The 20,669-nt window shown below is 33.6% G+C and overlaps 1 protein-coding gene across 3 annotated transcripts in view; it reads right to left on the minus strand.

Annotated features, from left to right (window-relative positions):
* ipo11 (importin 11) overlaps positions 1-20,669 on the minus strand; it is a 327,032-nt gene that overhangs the window by 246,098 nt on the left and 60,265 nt on the right. For all 3 annotated transcript variants that reach the window (XM_005167156.6, NM_001159661.1, NM_001002302.1), the window contains 3 exons: positions 16,749-16,881; positions 13,861-13,919; positions 4,172-4,220 (listed from right to left, as the gene is read on the minus strand). In XM_005167156.6, the coding sequence (XP_005167213.1) occupies positions 4,172-4,220; positions 13,861-13,919; positions 16,749-16,881 (241 nt within the window). The remainder of the gene's footprint in view (positions 1-4,171; positions 4,221-13,860; positions 13,920-16,748; positions 16,882-20,669) is intronic.

The following is a 20,669-nucleotide window of genomic DNA, read 5'->3' on the forward strand; positions in this document are numbered from 1 at the left end:
TCAGGATCGATATCGCAATGTGCTAATCTGCAATAGTCACTGCACAGAATTTACAATGTCAGGTTGGGACTATAATTAACCAGAAAACACAGTTCAGAGTAGGGCTGGGCGATAATTCATAATCAAAGCTGCAAATCATCCAGTCCGCGTGGTTCGGCTTATTAATAATTTTTTTTTTTTTGCATACAGACATTGGTTTTTCACTGTGCTGACGGTTTATGTGCATATTAGGTGTTCTGTTAGTGCAAGTAAACTTCTTTTTGCAGTATTTGCACACAGTTTGAGTTTGTCTTGCGCACTTCACTGTTGTCATTTTACTTTGCCACCCCACATCTTGCTCGCTGCTGTGCAGGTAAAGCGAGCTTGCATCTGTAAACACAGCGCCCCCTTTGTTCAAAACATGCATCGCGATTCATTCAATATTTCAGTCACATATGTGAATCGATTTTCAACCGACTCACGATGAAGTGTCACATCACTAATTGGTATTAATAAGAATTATTATAACAAATAAACAGTTCATTTGCAAAAACAGATGGCTGCCGTTTTGAGAAGATTAAGCATTATTTAATAATCTGTTTGAAATTTTAGGATGCATTTCATAAAATGTGTTATTTGTCCGTATATTCCACTACTCATTTAACATGTTGATAACAAGTCTTTGAGGGAGGAATTTCACGCAAGAGAGTAAATGATCATTTCAATAATGGACTGTGTCTTTAAACGCATTTCATACATGGCGTTAATCTCTTGCCAAAAATGACAAAACCAAAAAAGGCAGCTCTTCCCAGCAGCCAAACGGCAAAAGACTAATCCGTATCCTTACAAGTCAACACTCAGGACAGCGTGATACAGTGTGATAGAGCAGGGTAACCTTTCAAGGGGATTGGGCATCAATTTCTTAGTGCAGACAGAGAAAAAGAAATGAATAGAACCCAAAAAGCCTGGATTATTTGGGGGACCTTATCTGGCCCAGAGTAGATATTTCACATTCTGTTTGCTCATACGCTAAGTCTTCTCATCCACGCTGAAATACCAACAGGCCGAATGGAGGCTGACCTGCGGCCCAGCCAGGAGAACATATTGCCTGTGATATCACCAGCCGATAACAGCTCGCTTCTGTCTCATCTGATGAAATATAACTCATGAGCCTAGGAAAAGCAGGGCGCAGTGTCTACAGGTGAACGCATGCAGATATGGCATTATTGTCTTTGGCTTCAGCAGAAATTTAGTTGGAGTCTTTGAAGTGGTGATCTTTCAAAAATAAATTAGTTCGGCCTTTGACTATGCACTCTATACTCAAGCAATAAAGAACCGCAGTCTGTCAGAATTAACCTTGTGATCTCAATCAGACATATCTAAAAGTTCTTTTCCTTTTTACTTATACTATTTTTTTGGATTAAGCTGGAGAAAAGATAATATTGAAGTATAATGAACCTGTAACATTTCCCGTTATGAATTTGGTGATAATAAAAAAACTCGTAGATGGGTCAATGGCTTAAATTGACATTCAAAAATGAACAGAAAATCTGTTGGAATTTTTTTCACACTCTCTCTCAGAACCATATAACTGATCTTTGTCACCTGGAAACGTGGCTGTTCACTCTGGATAAGCTGAGGATTAAAAACTCTAAGCAAAATCAAATGTTCATTTCTCCACAATGGTGGTGCCACTAAATCCAATACGACAGGACTTTATTTCCCAATTGGGAATCAAATTTAATTGGAAAAGCGTCTCTGAGTACATTGTGGGGGGAAAGTATTTTAAAAGGTGTTCTTGGTTATTTGTCCTCATTAAAAAGTTTTACAAAAAGAAATGAGCAGTACTGGAGAAAAGAATTGAATCCTGTATCCGCATGAGAGATGTCATGTAAAAAAAAAAAAAAAACTTTTTATTTCTTCTTTTGTGAAGTCGCCTTTCTCATGAGGGCAGATATCACATGACGGCAAATACTACTTGTTTTATCTCCAAAACCGCCTGTTATTCAACACTTTCACTGAGAGAATGAATTAATAATGGCTGACTGCAAACAGTACTTTTATAAACTAAAATGTTGTTTTGAATTAAATAAATAAGAATTAATTAAAATAAGTAGTTAACAGTCATATTATTTACATGTTGTTGTTTTTTGTTGCATGGATTACTTGTTTTGTCCCCATTTTTGAATCTCTTCAGATAAATACAAGCAACATATTAAATGCAGGTGCTTTTATGTCAAAAGATGAACACTTGCATCATGTTTACATGTAACAAAAATGTTCATTTATTGATGTTGAAGGCTCATTTTACCTAGTTATCTAGGTAAACAGATGAGTTTTAACATTTTTAAAACCATTCAGTAGATCTCCATGTTTGGCGGGAGCACATTTAGCTTAGCATAAATCATAGTTTCAGATTTGACCATTAGCTTAAAAAAAGATAATTTTACTAAATTAAGCTGGCGTCTTCTGTAGATACATAATGTACTAAACCGCCTGTTATTCAACACTTTCACTGAATGCATTAACTATGGCTGTGTCAAGTGACCTCTTTCGAAAACATGAAATAAATATATTTTGAATTAAGTGTATATACACTAGGCCTGCAAAATATATTGTTTCAGCATTGATATAAAAATTTCCAAGTCCACAATACTCACATCGCAGGGATCTGCAATGTAGTCAGGATTATGGTTGACCAGACATTACAGTTAACAACATATTGGAGTAATTTCATATTTTAACTTTAGAATGAAAGTTTTAAACTTGCATGTGTTTTAAAGACCTGTCTATGAGAATTTGAAGCAAATTAAAGAAATTCGAGCACAATAAATGAAACGTTTGTAGCTCAAAGATTAATTCTACATTACTTACTTAAATTAAACAATACATTGTTATTCTTATTCTTATTATATTCTTATTCTTATTATTATTTAATTTCTGCTTCTGAATACTGGTTGAGTCACCAGAAAATCATAAATCATTGTTTATTTGCCTCTTTTCTCTGATGTATTTTACTTTGCATGTCATTTTTTATGATTTTATGCAGATACGCTCTCATACAGAATCATCCCAACAATCTAAAACTAAGAATTCTTTACAAGCTATTCAAGTCATCTGCAGAAATTGCATTTAAATCGCAATATATAATCGCAGTGAATAAAAATATTGCAATCTCAGTTTTTTCCCAATATTATGCAGCCCTAATATACACATTACTTTGAAAACTAAAAATTAATTAAATCCACTACAAATTTCTGTTTATGTACTGAATTTAAATAACTAGTAATGGTCATATTAGTGACATTATTGTTTTTGTTGCATGAATTACTTATATTGTCCTCATTTTTAAGTCTCTTCATATAAAAGCATATGCATTTAATGTTACTTGTATTTATGTCATAAGATGAACACTTACATCATGTTTACATGTAACAAAGTTCATTTATTTATGTAAAGGCTCGTTTAACAAGTTGCCTAGAGTTAAACATTTGAGTTTTAACATTTTTAAAACCATTCAGTCAATCTCCATGTTTAGCAGGAGCACTTTTAGCTTAGCACAAATAATTGTTTCAAATTAGACCATCAGCATCAAAAAAATAAATAAATAAAAAAAAAATTAATGTAAAAAAATGTATGTGTATATAAATATACACATATTAAAACCTAAATGTAAAAAAATAAAAAAATAGAAAAATAAATGTAAAAAAATGTATGTGTATGTATATGCTATGTATACACACACATATACAGTATGTGTGTGTGTGTGTGTGTGTGTGTGTGTGTGTGTGTGTGTGTGTGTGTGTGTGTGTGTGTGTGTGTGTGTGTGTGTGTGTGTGTGTGTGTATGTATTTATTATATATATATAAGTTGGCGTCTTCTGTAGATACATAATGTACTAAGGCTGCTACTTTCTAGGTTGATATGACTAGGAACTACAGTATACTCTCATTACAGTGTAATAATCAAGAAACTATCCTGCCATACTTAATGCTTTAAGCATTAAATTAATAAAATTATCATAATTTTTTTTTTTATTGAGTATTTTGCTAATGGTCTAATCCGATTACATGATTTATACTAAGCTAAACTAAAAGTGTTTCCTCCAGACCTGAACCAACACTTTTTTTACAGAATAAAATCCCCAAAACTTTGTTACACTATTACAAAAGAAAAAGCATGTAATACTCACAGCATTCGAGAAATTGCTTCAGCCTCTCGAACACAGCGTTGAGGAAGCCCTGGGGAAGCAGACAGAGATAGTAAATGAAACATCGGTATCAGGTGTGGTTAGTGACTCCGAGATCAACATCTAGGTTTTCTTGGGTCATACTGGAGGCAGATTTGGCAGGAAGCCCCAGGCAATCTTAACTCAGCTTGGGGAAGGACAGAATGTTTACGTGCGTGTGCGCGTGTGTGACAAGAGAGATTTAGAGAGTGCCTGCTCTGCCAGGACACAAGCCTAGAATGGTCGTTAAATATATGGAACCGGTTTGATCAACACAGGGCACAAGTATCATTTTGCTGGCAGATGGAAATTTCTGCACCACAAACATTAAATTACAGCAGTAAATTTGCTTTTAACACTAAAACTTTGCGCACCATAAATAACAGAATAATTGACTGTCATTTCAGCAGTATAATGAAGTGAAAATGCAAAAGGTGGGTTCTATTTCTTAAGGCCTGAAAAACACTCCACACTTAGCAGAAATTTATGACTAAATTAAAATATTTAATACATATTTTTACCATGATTTGTAGGAGGCGCATGGTAAAATGTCATATAGTGTAACAGCAGTTTATATACCATAACATCTTGTCAGGCATATGTAGAATGAGAGTTATTTAATGACATTAAAAGACTCTACTTAACGATCCCACTGCAGCTACAAAATACTGTCCTTTTAAATCTTTAGACTTTGCCACTATGATTCGAAATGCTAGATTTTGCACCAGTATTTCATATGTATAGAATAAGTATAGTTTCAACAAACAATGGAAGATTATTTCACACTATTTTGATAACATCATCTGTGATGGGCAAAATGGCGCTATAAATAAATGTCATTATTAACGCCGATACTTTTTTCAGTAACGAGAAATCAAATTAAATTATTTTCCCCCTGTTACAATGCCGTTACCATTACTGACAATAAAATGCATGTTACTATAATTGAAAACACTTTAAGCGACTATCTCAGCCATAGGACTTTTCTTTCTCTGGGGTTTGAGTGTGTGTGTTTGGGGCTGGGGTGGGACACATTAACAACCAGTGATGATGATTAGAGTGTCTGTGAATGTGGTGTGAAAATGTGATGATTGGCTAGTAGGTTTTAGTTTTAAAACAGCAATTTAGAACGAAAACGACCCACGTCCACACTAGCGTTTTCCCCAGCGTTTTTGAACAGCTTTCTGTCTACAGCACACCACTGAAAATGCACATCACGTGACCACACATACACACCCTGGCATGCGCTGCAGCGTTTGTGGACGTCTGAGCTCCAAGCAGTCGTTTACCCAGATGAGAGCTGTGCTTGTCGGACTGTTCATTAAGAATCTACCACTGGATCTTATCTCACTATATTTGTTAAACACTATTTAATTCATCTTGTTGTCTATATCTAATGAAATATTCCCCGACTTTGGTCTTTTGAATATATTACTTGTTCTCAGGTAACAGGTTTTGGCTGAGTGCAAAGATAAGTTGATAATTAATGTAACCACGTACATTGCGTTTATTGACTGATTGCTTGCCTTTATTTCCTATAATGTATAAACTTATTGTACGGTAAACTTTTATAACTTTTATATATGAAACACCTCTCAACATCACATGCCACAAAATTAGTGGCTACACAGGTGATAACGTGAGCCCTGCTACCAAAGGAGATGATGCCACAATGTCAAAGCAACTAAAACTTAATTTTTCTCAGCTGCAAACACTTATTACTTATTATAAACAAAATAATTTATTAAATAGTAATAAATTAGATAGGGTTGAGGACATGCTGCTGTTGTCATACTCTTTTAAAGGAACGTGCCTAACACTGTTGCTTGAGAATTTACAGACATCGTACTGACTGATATATAAAATTATAAAAAATAAGTTAGAGATAAAGTACATCTATGAGGTTGTTATCACAGAATAAATCCTGACAGTATTATCAGGAGCCTGGTGCAAAATAAAAGGCAGTTGCATAAAACTGAAGGGCTTTACTTAGCAAAAATAACCATTCTGATGGTTAGATACTTGTACGAAACATAAAAATAGACACAAAACATATAGTTCTGAGCTGTAATTAGAGCTGTGAACCTATACTGGTCTCACGGTTCGGTTACGATTATCATGCCATCGATTTGGTTCAATTCGATATCTCGGTGCATCACGGTGTATTGACGGTGCTTTCCATACATAGTTTTATATTTTCTTCAGAGCAGAATTCTTGTATTAAAATGTATAAATATATTTATATATTATTTGTAATGCAATTTTGTCATTTAATACAAACAGTCAGGTATATAAACTGTACCATTAAATAACACGAGCATTTATAGCATTGATATAAACGAATATAAATATCCAGCTCGCTTTCTGATCCTTGTTTATCAAGTTCTTTTACTCCCCTTTGATTGGTCACACCCTCAACAAAAACGGTTGCGATTGGCTCTTGCGCGCAGCGCTCTACACAAATGAGTAATACTGATAAGCGGCAGGTGGCAGCGGCGCTCACAACTGATCCATGATAGACACGGTGGAGAATACTCTGCAGACACCAGCTCGTGTCTATATCTAGAAGTATCGCTGTGAAAAAGTAGAGAGGAGAGGAAAAGTCACGCCAGCAGGTCAAATGGACCCACAGTGAGTGAGTGAGAGAGAGAAAGAGAGAGAAATTGAGTACTTTCATTCTCTCAATCGCAGTGAAATAGGGGCTTCTGCTGTAAATGTGAAAGAATAATAAAGCAAACACACGCAGTGAAATTGTGAGCAGTTTCTGCATATTTAAGTAGTTGGAGCAATGTAAATACTCACGTTCGCCTCGCTCGCCTAGTAAGCTATGGCGACATAGCGCATATGAGATAAATGACGTCAGTACACAGTAACCGGTTATGATTATTACTGAACCGATATCGAATTGTCCGCGTCAAGATGATTTGAAGTTCTTGGATGAACCAGTGTCAATTAGCGGTTGCTATCTCAGAATAACATATCTTGGAATGTCATGACTTCCCAATCAGAACCTAGTATTTCAGACAGATGTGTAATAAATATAAATAAATGATAAATATAATATGATCTTTACAAGGATTCTATATAATTAAACTTGTTATCGTGTTTTTGATCAAAAACTTAATATTTTTATTAGTAAAATTGAGGCAAATTTTCTGTATAATTATTGATTCAACTTTTTTAACCACAAAAAAAAACAATCTAGCCAAAATTACAAGACTAAAGTTACATTTAAACCATGAAATAACATAAAATGAAAATAAGAAATATATATTTTTTAATTGTACACAGTCATTAATAAGCAGGAGTACATTTTGTGTTCTTTTTGCCTTTCTCTAAATTCCAATCTTTATGCCGCATTCTGGATCAATTTCAAGCATTTATGTTCTTAGAAGTACGAACTTCTCTACTATGTAATAAATTGAAGCAAATTTGCATTTCCAAACATATATACTCAGTGTGATGTGAAATCTCTCTGGTGGCTGAACACCAGTCCACTTCAGGCACTCAACATCATTCAAACGCAGCCTAAAGATGTTCTGGGTTTGATAAGCATGAAGGAACAATGAACTGAGAAACGAGGAGAATTGGAGGGGAAAAAAGGTATTTCATGACAGGGATTGTGTGGCTGAGAGACTCCAGAGAGGCAAGAGAGCTTCAACCCAAGAGGAAGAACACGGTGTTTCGGTTTTTCAGTGGCTGACTGATAGCCGAAGGCAGAAGCTCATTGAAAATATTCTCTTTTTGAGCCGTCTTACCTCCAGAAAGGATCAATAATGGTGGCATCATCATTTTCTTCACCGCGACTAATAAGCTCAAATTCAAAATGTCAAAAGAAGATGCAGCTGGCCTGACAGTTGAACAAATGGACTGCCAGATCAAGGGATGAATAGATGAACTTGGGGAGAGAGAAAAAATTGGGATTTTCTTTAAAGCAGAAGGGGAAGGAGCTGGAATGTCAAATTCATGCTCAATACGGTGTGAATTTATAGTGAATATTTGAAACCATTCAGCTCTGACGTATAAAAACCGTCCCTATATCTTTTATATAGACTGAAAGTGTGTATATTATGAAGCAGTGTCGTCAAACATTCAGTAGTTTGTATCAATACCAGTAAAAAGGTTTATGTTTCTCAATAAAAGTTGCACTACTTTGCAAAATTTGGTAACTTGCAATTATTAGAAGTTGTACTTGATTTAATAAATAATCACATTTTCACATTGTGTTAATTAATGGCTTTCAAATGGCATGATGGTAACTTGATCTGTGTGCCAAATAAATTTACAGTTTAACATGGTGATTTTATCGACATTTTAGTAGTTTTAATCTTTATATTGTATATAAATAATATATTTAAAAATAAATTCTCAACTTAAAAAAAGTACTGGCAGATCATTATGTGGCATTAGTAACAATTTGTATGCACAACCAAAACAATATTTTTTATATCTCCTAAAACATCATTATACATCACTTTGTCAAACACTTAAATATCAAAAATAGGCAGAGTGGAGATCAGTATATGTGCATAATGGGATTTAAAATGCAAAATAAACGGAAAACACACAGGAATCAGAAAACAAGAAATAACGGTTAGACTTTATTTCTTTTATCTAAAGTTTCTGCTTATTAACAGTTATTAAGCTAGTAGTTAAGGTTTTGGTATTGGGTAGGATGTAGAATAAGATCATGCAGAATATGTACTTTAAGCACAAATAAATATATCTTAATATCAGGCAGGTAATAAGTCATTAGTTAATAGTGAGAATTAGTCCTGAAACAAAAGTTTTACCATAATGGTTAAAATATGAAGAGTTTAGATGCAAAACCATCTAAATTCATCGGACCCCGTTTCTTGTAAATGAGCATTTTCTACCAGGCTCCTCTGATTAGGTTTAGAAAGTTTTGTTTTATATGTAATGATAAGGTTATTAGGAAGTAAATAAAATTAATTGGTTTTTAACAAGGTTCTTTGGTATCAAAACCAGTTAAATCTATGAGTGCGTTTTTGCGAAACCATCTAAATACACCTATTGGACAAGACAGTGTAATTAGATGAAAATCAATAAAGATGCAATTAGAAATTTTTTTACCAAGCACTAAACATATTACACAAACCACCTAAAATACATAAATCTGTCAAGTAAGTGGCCGTTCATTCCGCTGTGGTAACCCCTGATAACCCCTGATAAACCAGGGAAAAGCCTGCAAAAAGGGGATGTCTATCTGACAATTTTAGAAGCTGTCATTCATTCATTCTCATCATAAGGTTTTGGTCTTTTGTTTATCCTCATAGCAACCACTTGGGTTAAAAGAACGGCATCTTAACTCTTGTCTTTCGTAAAATGCAGTTGCCATTTAACGTAAAGTAAAAAAAAAAAAAACGTTATAAATGCATGCTACACTTCCGACTGTACAGCGCGTTTCCTTTTTCTTGTAATGCGTTTTCTTTTAATGCATTTTTTAAAATGAGTTTTGAGGTGAGGGATGTTTTCATTTGCCATTCTGACAGTCGGAAAGCCTCAGGCAGTTTATCAAACTACGTCTTTCAAAATCGAAATTGAGAGCGGAATAAAACAGTCTCCTTATGAAAGCTGGCGTATCGGCGCTGCTACATTGAAAACATATGCTTCGATTCGCGCCTTCTGATTGGTTCTCGGGATATAGCGCCTTTTGCTGTTAAAGTCAAGTGGTGTTTAGCGGTAATTTTATATAATAAACAATAACAATATAAACATTCACATAAATAGTTTTATATACACATTTAAAAGCAACAATTTATAGAAATCAAAACATAGAAATCAAAAACATAAAAATATCAGCATGTAGGCTGGGAATATTGTTTAATTAAAACACAGCATCAAAAAATAAATACTATAATAAAATAAAAAGAAACAAACATTTTCCAGAACAAGTGGAAGCCATCAGGATTTATTGCACGTTTCTAATCTGACATATTAGTTTTTTGTTGTTAAATAATGGCACACATACCAGTAAACGAATCTTGTTTCCTTAAAACGCTCTCCGCCATAAATTTAAAATATAAAAGGAAAACGTCTGCAAATGCATATGCAATAACATCAGCTGCAAAATATTATCTAACATGTTTCTTGTTTCACTGCTTGATCTAACTGGGGAGAGCATAGCCCAAAAATGGTCCTTCAGAGCAACAAATTATTATAATTTTTTTACTATACTTTTTCGTAACACATTAAGGTGGTATTATTTATTGCATTTGCTAATATGAGCAACCAAAGTACAGTATTTGTTCATCCTAGTTAACCTTAATTGAAATACAGTTGTACACTGTTAGTTTAAGTCAAGTCACATTAACTAATATTTACAAACCTGAATGTGAATGTTAATAATGCATTAGTAAATGTTGAACTATGAATAATGAATGCTCTACAAGTATTGCTCACAATTAGTTCATGTAAGCAGGGCTGATAGTGGAAAAAATTCCTGAGCCTGAACTTTTTTTCCTTGCTGATGTTTTAATTTAAACGCATTTATTTTATGTATTCGTAGTCATACTTCCGTACGTAATATAGTCATTTGACAGTACATGTCAGTCAAATTTATTGTGGCATGCTTATGTATGCCAGTAATGTCAGTGACACATGCCAGTGTCAGTGATCTTGTGACATGTGCCAGTAGGTGTCAGTATAAGCACGTTATAAGCACATTAATCTTATAAGTCTCTTTGCTTTAATATTTAAAAATCATTAGGCAAATGACACCTGTTATCTTACATGCATATATGTTATGAGTTTTCAACATGCATTTTATTATAACTTTTTAAAGGATATTATTTAAAATACCTTAAAATGAAAAAAAGTAAATAATAAAATAAATGAATGAATTAAAAACATAGAGAAGTCCATATTGTAGGGAACAAAGGAACTGCCAGGATGCAATAATATACAGTACAACAGATAAGTGTAACCCCTCCCATACATAAGCATGCCACAATAAATTTGACTGACATGTACTGTCAAATGACTATATTACGTACGGAAGTATGACTACGAATACATAAAATAAATGCATTTAAATTAAAACATCATGGAGTAGCTCAGCAAATAAACTAACTTGCGACGCGATAAATTAGGTTAAAAGTCGCGTAATGATTAAATATGGTTTTGCTTGTGTTAATTAATGTCATAAGCTTCACCGGGTGTCGATGTCACTGCAGTGACATGCAGCGCGACACTCTGAGTGACACAGGTCACTACACATGCCACTAGCGAGTGACACATGACAGTGGAAAACCGGACGTGCCACCGGAAGTGTCACTACACTCAGTGGCATGTGCCAGTGTCATCTGTACGTCAGATGTCGTGTCACTCCATGTTAAAACTGCTACTGTGAATCCGCGTTCAAGCGCACACAATAAGCTAAAACTCGCCCCAAGCACCGGCAAAAACAAATAACAATGAATGTGTCGAGGAAAGAGTAAAGACATATCTTAATTATTTATTAATAAACTTATTCTGAGTCAGTGTCGCAGATCCTGACTGGCAACCTTCTTTTGGACTCGCCTTTACAGTGAAATTCATCTTTACGGATTACATGAAGGAGTTTTTTTGTTTTCGATTTGTTTTATTTCGTTAAGTAATAATTTAAAGCTTTCTATAAATATTTATTATGTCTGTGCGGCATATACATTTTGCTTTATTTTGTTAAGCGCTCCTGTTCAAAAAACAGACGACAGAAAGCGCATAATTTTGGTTTTCTTTATTTTATAAAAACGCTGTAACGTTTTTTGATGTATTACTCGTACTTTGAGAGCAAAAATGACGGATAACTTTAAATTGCTCCCACTGAAAAAATGCAAGTGATTGCTCTGGCGCCTCGATGTCCTGCAAGCTTTTTATAAGCAAACTATGCGCCTAATAGCACACATTCTTTAACGTTTAAGCTACCATTGTTTTATACTTGAACTGTTTTATATCTTTTATTTTAGGCAAGTCGTGATGATCTGAGAAGGCAAACTGATCAAACAGACAATGATGGTCTTCCGCTGGACGCTGTTCGTTAAAAAAAACAAAAAAAAACTTATTTTTAACGAATAAAAAAATGCTCCAAACGTTTTAAATAAGCTGAATAAAAACGAAACTAAATATAAACACTTTGCCATTAGGCTACATACAAAACTGAACTATGTCATAGCTGAAACACTAAGTTGTTTAAGGAGAAGGGGGAAATATATTTTTGTCCCGTCTATTGCTTCACCGTTATTTCGAGAATAAACCCAGCGTAAATATGCAGATGTCATTCCCAAAACATATCAGCGTATATGTGCCGAAAACGAAAGTTTCATACAAATTCCGAATGGATTATAGCCTGGAAAGTGCACAGCACGCTCCTCTTATTATCACTAAAAAGCGTCACTAATCATAGTTCATAGAGATCTCACAAAGATCCGTTATAATTTATAAAGCTCTCTAAATTACACAATTAATCTTTTATTTACATGGCGTCTACACTCAAAAGATGATTCACGAGCACACAAAATGACACTTAATAAAAACCAATCCGGTGCTTTCAGCAGTGAGTGAATTCTGTGAATCTAGAGAAATGACAGATCAATATCCGTGAACCTGATTTTTTTTTTCCCCGCAGCCACAGTACGCCGGAAATCCGGCGTGGTGCCGGAACGCTATCACCCCTGTGTAAGTAAATACATTAACTAACATTAACTAATGAAACATTTTAAAGTGTGACAGTTTTTTTAATAAAACCACCATATTTTCAGACAAAAAAAAATAATACAGCGCATCAAGTCTTTCACTCATGTTCTTTAGCACCGAGAGCACTACAAAAGTTTGTTTAAACTCATTAAGGTTTAGAAAGGATGGCATCAATGTAATGTGAAAATGATGTCTGATAAGCAAACTCCCACAGATGCATTAAGAGATGAAGGCACCATATGGGCTTCCTGCAGAGTCTGGCTGCACTTCAGCATGTGCTGCGTGCCAGCAAACCCTCCTCCATTCGGATTACACTGTGACAAAACTCTCGTTTAACCCATTTAAATACAGCAAAATGAGCAAATACATCATTATTATTTTGCTTGTCAAAGAAAAGGCAGAAACTGTTGTGTTTAAAGGAGAGACATTCCAGTATTTCACGCACAACTACCTCAGGATATAGATGTAATGCATTAAATATTCGCACTGACCTGTTTTTTTTCCCCAACCCCCATTTTCCACTTGAGAATGAGCATCTCATTTACTTGCGATGATTTATTTTTAATGTCAAAACTCCAACATCATAACCTCAAGGTTGATTTTACTTGCAAACACAACTGCTGTTTCAAAGTTTTTCTTCTCTTTCCTTAGAACTAATTTAATGGATGAAACGGAGCAAAAAATCAGTTTGACCAGCTGTTTTAAAAAGTTAACATCAGCCCTGACTTTAAGTTCACATTTGATTAAGCAGGAAGTAAACATCAGAATATTTTCTTTAAGTTGCAGGGTTACAAAACAACTCCTTGCATAATCTGCAGAGAGCACAACAGAAATGAGTTGACCTAAATCTAATTAACATCCTATTATCGGGGCTTCTTTATACTTGACTGTCTTGTTTTGTTATTTGATGTGATTTATGATACATCTTCATTCGTTGTTTGGATTATTTAAGCACTCACCATGACTTCCATGTTGTTTTGTGGATCAACGAAGCCATGGACAGTAAGCTTTCGAAGAACTATGGAACAAAAATTAGTACAGAAAAATGAGACCTTCAACTACTTACACCACTTACATCAAAAACACTTCATATCACAAAGAAAAATTACATTACCATTTCTATATAATTTTTAGGTATTTTTAAACACTGAATAAAAATAAAACTAGTGAGGTTTTAGGGAAAAAAGGAAAAAGTTACAATTTAACCACACATGCTTTTTGCTATTACACAGTAATTACATACAAATGATACAATAATGAAGTATAAATAACACAATTGTTTCACTTTTAATGTAAATGAAAGGTTGTGTGCAAAAATCATAAACAATACACTACCTCACAAAAGTCTTTTGGCCTATCCAAGTTTTAGGAACAACAAATAATAACTTGACTTGTAGTTGATCATTTGGGATCAGAAGTGGCTTAATTGAAATGCAAAGGCCTCTAGATTATGATTATTATTTTTCAAATAACTTATTAATAAAATCATCTGGAATGGCAAAGAAAGCATTCTTGCAGGACTCCAGAGTTCATCAAGATTATTTGGATTCATCCTCATGCCTTCTTCTTCATCTTACCCCAGACATGCTCAATAATGTTGATCTTTGGTGACTGGGCTGGCCAATCCTGGAGCACTTTGACCTTTTTTGCTTTCAGGAAATTTTGGTGCATTTCCAATGAATTGTACAGTAAGGTACAGTTCAGTACGCTGTTATGGCCTTTCCACTGTCAAAAGGCGCATCGACGCTATTGGTTTAGAATGAAAACAAAAAACTCACCATGTTTAAAATAAACACAAAGCCGAGAAATTACAGCGGAATTGTATATACATATAATAACGAGCCATGGTCAATATGGGCTCAAACAAACCTTGTCGTCGTCTTTATGAACAGCCACAAAGCCATGGAGTAGAGGAGAATCTACCCTGTGCCTCGTAGTTTTTTACGAGGCAGTCTGAAGTGCACACGGTTTTGCTTTCTTCCTTGTGCTCCTTTGTTTTTTCGCGTTTCACCCTTGCGTTTGTCAGTTTCTGATAGGATCGGGTTTCAAAAGCACGTCAATAGTCAAGCACACGTTATTATCATCAGCTCAGGAAGTTTGTTATTTCAAAAAACAAAGGAGAAGCTGGAAAAAAGGAGCACATTATTTTTCAGCAAACGTGAATAAACTGCCATGTATAACTATTATTTTCACCTTTTGGACTAATATGAACTATGAAATTACTCTCTAACAGAGGCTACACGTGCTGCTGAAGATTACAGAGACAGATGAGAGGTTTTCACTGACTGAAGGCTATATTTTGTGTTGTTTTTGAACCTAAATAAGGACTGAATGTATGCTGTGTGAAGTTCTTCTGTAGTTGGTAACATATCGAAGACTGATAGGCGCTGTATATGTTCATATATGTTGCATTTATTTTTTTATTTAGTATAATTACAGACGTTAAAGTAGGCTATTTCGCACTGTCATTGATCTGCAGTTATAATCAACTCATGTTCATAGAAAAGTTAGTAATAAACATTTATACAGAAGTATTTGTGTGTAAAGTGTCTGTTTTGTAAGAAGAGCTTCTTATATGACATGTGAGCGACCCGAACAGCTTTATTATGACATATACTTGAGTGAGAATCATGGGACTGAAACTCTCTGTCGTACACCACGCCCACCAAAAGGGAACCCTTGGTAGTGGAAACGCAGCCTGATAAAGGTGAGATCAAAAATGAGCCATTTGATGTGGAGGCTAAAGTATGAGAAGGAACGCAATCCTGCTAAAGAATTTGCCCTCTCTACCACAAATGTCTTGAAATCTCAGGCTGTAGATGTTGCTATCCACTCTGCAGATCTCTTGCACGCCCCCATATTAAATGCAACCCCAAACCATGATTTTTCCTTCACCAAACTTGACAGATTTCTGTCAGAATCTTGGAACTATGCAGGTTCCAATAGGATTTCTGCAGTATTTGTGATGAACGAGATGCAGTTCAACAGATGATTCAAATCTGCCTTCTGCCATTTTTCCAAATGATCAACTAGAAGTTATTATTTGTTGCTCTTACAACTGGGATTGACGACAAGACTTATCAGATAGTGTATAGTATGTTCTAATTTCTATTAATTTCCATGTCCAAGCACACGAGCAAAAACAAGCCAAAAGCTCCTTTAATACTTAAAAAATGGTTGTGGTAATTTGTTTAATATTTATTTTTTTCTATTTTCTAACTTTTTAGTTAAAAGTATAAAAACTAAATTTGTAATAAATGATTGTAAACAAAAATTGAACCGTGAAAAAAATCTGAAATTACAAGCATTATAAAAAGCATACAAATTTAATATTCAGGCATGTAATAAACATTCAAAATAAATATTTAAAAATAAAATATGTAATTTAATAAAGTAATTAAGACTTCATGAATTTTTAATATTTATAACAATAACTATCAAATAATTTACATTTAAACATTTTAATATGTTTAAAACATTTTGGATCCATTTAATAAACATGCTTACACTTTTCAACCACATTCTGCTTTTGAACATAGTTTATTTTTTACCAATTGCTTGTATTACACACTCACACATGAATCTGTTTCACAAACAGTTCAGTAATTAAAATCAGCAGCACAGTTTACACTTTAGAAGCCTGAACTCTCTCATTCTGTCGAGGGTTTACAGCTACTAAAGTCAGCGACTGCTTCACTGCATTAACTCCAGCAGACTCTGTGCTTTTATGCAGCGCTGCTTAAGTCTGTAATCTGCAGGCGGAGGCTGAGAGAAGCAGCAGTGAGTGTCTTAGAACTGGCCATATATGTGTGTGTGTGTGTGAGTGTGTGTGTGTGTTTGTGTGTACCTTTCAGAGAGAGCAGCGTTCGCTCTAGAGAGCTGAGAGCAGTCTGTTGGTCTCCAGAGTAGATCTGCTGTAGAAATGAGTCTGTGTGATGATTCCACAGAGAGCAAGCGAAGCTGTAGATGCTTGAAGCCAACTAAAAAAAATAAGAGACACAACAAAAACTTTAAATTGGCTCTTGGTGACCCTTTCTAACATAGATATGATTGTCTTTAAATATTTAACAATAGTCCAGTAGAGCAGGGGTTGTCAAACTTTTCAGCCCACGACCCCTAAAATAACAACACCAATGACTCATGACCCCCTCTATGCTCGGAGGTGGCTATAAGCTTACAAATATTGCACACAATGGTGCACACACACTATTAGAACCTATATAAACAAGCTTATTAACAACAAAATAGTGCAACAGTCTTTTTTATAATCATTATTCATTTGTTTAATTGAATATTATTCTCACTTAATGAGAATGGTGAGCACAATGTTTACAGCACAAGACTATTCTTGGTTTAATTTTGGAGACTTGGAGATCTTGGAGATTTACGGTAACATTGTACCGTAAAATCAATCTGCTGCAACTAATGCTATTGCTAAGATGTTAATCTAGCATAACACCAGGGGTCACAATCCAATGGAAAAAAAATTAATAAAAATGAAAGGATGATGACTTTTTTGGCATGTTTTTTTTTTAAATGTAACTATTAAAAATTAACTATATATTAACAAGAAGTTAATTTTTTTTTTATATTCAGCAAATTATGGATAAAATATGATAGTTTTAATTATTTAATAAAATTGATGAGCTTTTTGGAAATCAACAAGCGCCCCTTTCTTTTTTTTAAAGGCTGTTGAAATAAAAGAAATCAACTTTTTCTCTTACGTTTATGTTATTTAAGAGCCATGTGCACCCACTGACAGGTAAAAGCTGATCTGTCTCTCTATCAAGTTCAGCTTGCTTTATTGGCATGACATTTTGTACAGTAAAGCCAAAGCATTTTAGATATGTATGATGTAATATATTAATATCACCAAATTAATAAAATAATCAACAAATGAGAAATATAAGACAGTAAAAAGGAATAAAAACAGTGCTAAAATTATAATTACAAAAATAAAAAGGGTTGACTATCTAAATAAGGGAAATTAGTTGATTAACCATTTCTAATGGTGTATATTTTGTAGCCAGTAAATGTAATTATCCTCTCAGAGTACTATTTAATAATTTATCTATTTAATAATTCTCTCGTGCAGTCAACTGTGAGGCCAAGTGAAAGCAGACTTAATAAATAAAAAGGTAAAGGCAAGATAAAATGCATATGATTAACGACCACTTAAGAAAGCGAAAGCAATGTTGAATCCCAGACATTTTAGGATATTTAGAAACACCGACCGGACACACTTTTTAAGTCCCCAAAAGGCCTATCTCTGTGGTCTACAGGGTCCTGCTCATGTCTGCAGAGCACGCGAGTCTGTGGGAGTGTTGACAAGACTCAACCAGCAGTACAAAACGTGTGGGGTAAGAGAAGATTTTCCACCGGTTAATCGATGGCAAATGATTACCAAATATACTTGAGCAGTCGTTAATATACCTGGATGGCCCGCTGAAGTCAAGTCTATGTGTGGGAAGCACACAATATTTACAGTTAAAGTCAGAATTATTAGCCCCCCTGTTTATTTTTTCTAAAACTTCTGTTTAAAGGAGAGATTTCTTCAACACATTTCTAAATATAATAGTTTTAATAACTCATCTCTAATAACAGATTTATTTTATCTTTGCCATGATGACAGTAAACAATATTTTACTAGATATTTTTCAAGACACTTCTTTATAGCTTATAGTGACATTTAAAGGCTTAACTAGGTTAATTATGTTAACAAGGCAGGTTAGGGTAATGAGGCAAGTTATTGTATAACGATGGTTTGTTCTGAAGTCTATCAAAAAAATATAGAGCTTAAAGGGGATAATAATTTTGTCCCTAAAATGCTGTTTAAAAAAATAAAAACTGCTTTTATTCTAGCCGAAATAAAACAAATAAGACTTTCTCCAGAAGAAAAAAATATTATTAGACATACTGTGAAAATTTCCTTGATCTGTTAAACATAATTTCAGAAATATTTAAAATAATAAATAAACATTTGAAGGGGGACATTTGAATCATTCTGACTTCAACTGCATATATTACTATTTAACTTTTTAATAAATACTTTATCTACTTTAAGTTAAAAGTAACTGTATGTGTAACAAAGCTAAAACACTTTTTTTTCAATTCAACCTTTATTTAACTTTACAAATAACTGCTTTCAAGCTAATTATTTTATTATTATGTTTATTAAAATTAAATTTATTTTCAGACACATTTCAAAAATATTTAAAATCCAAAATGTACTTTTAATTCTAGTAATTATTTTAATGAATTAAATATGGTACATTTGGTCATCGTTTCCTATGGGCTGTTCATTCATTCATGATTTTATCTGGCAGATTTCCTTAAACTCTTAATTGGTTGAGTAAATTTGGATTGAATGCAAGTTAATTCTACTTTGGTGCATCAAAGACATGCAAGCCCAGTTCTCAAATGTGTGGTAAATGCATGACAAAAAAGCATCAGGATTGACCAAAATTGATAGAGAAATTCAATTTTTTTGTTCACTGTCATACATCAGCATCTATTTTAAATCTAGATGATGCTGCATCAGCTTTTTTGTGATATCTGATGTAATTTCATTGCCTGGAGGCAGAAACTCAATGACCTGCAATGACTGCTGAGAACACGACTTGAGTTGCAGACAAGCTAAATGCAGAGATAATACTTTTTTTCTTTACTGCAGAGTTATTATTTTAGCGAATACTTGGAAAAACTGTCTGAAAGAGCACTAGATGTTCGTTTAGGTAATAGACTTGAAAGAAAAATAAAGTAAAGATATTACAATACAAGAAGGTAAGTGACACTGTGGTGATCAATATTTCCTCTGAAAAATTGCTGGATTGCAACAAACTTAATTTAGATGGATAATTATTAAAAATGTTCACACTATACGAGTTTAAATATCACACTCAGCAAAGCTGCATTTAATTGCAGTAATATACAGGGATGAAATTTTTAGGTTAAAATAAATAAAAGAAAATGAAAAAAGAAAAAAAATAATATAAAATACATTAAAATAAAAAATAATATAATATAATATAATATAAAAGAAAAAGATTTTATATAAAAATAAAATAAAAATATAATATAAAATACAATAAAATATAAAATAATATAACATAAAAAAAAATAATAAATAAATTATTATTATTATTATTATTATTATTATAGTCAACCCAATTCACCTGTACCACATGTCTTTGGACTGTGGGAGAAACCGGGGCACCAGGAGGGTGCCCACCCGAAAGCAGGGAGAACATGCAAACTCCACACAGAAATGCCAACTGAGCCGAGGCTTGACCAGCGACCCAGCGACCTTCTTGCTGTGAGCGACAGCAATACCTACTGCGCCACTGCTTGGCCATAATATAATATAATATAATATAATATAATATAATATAATATAATATAATATAATATAATATAATATAATATAATATAATATAATAATTATTATTATAAGTATAATTATTCATTCATCTATTTTCTTGTCGGCATAGTCCCTTTATTGATCCGGGATTGCCACATCGGAATGAACCAAAAACTTATCCAGCAAGTTTTTACGCAGCGGATGCCCTTCTAGCTGCAACTATATATATATATATATATATATATATATATATATATATATATATATATATATATATATATATATATATATATATATATATATATATATATATATATATATATATATATATATATATCAATTCACCAGAGAGGCAGAGAGCAACTTAAAGCTTTCCTTTAAGAGCACTTGGAAAAAAATGCCTGGCTT

The sequence above is a fragment of the Danio rerio genome, chromosome 8, assembly GCF_049306965.1.
Source record: "Danio rerio strain Tuebingen ecotype United States chromosome 8, GRCz12tu, whole genome shotgun sequence".
NCBI lineage: Eukaryota > Metazoa > Chordata > Actinopteri > Cypriniformes > Danionidae > Danio > Danio rerio.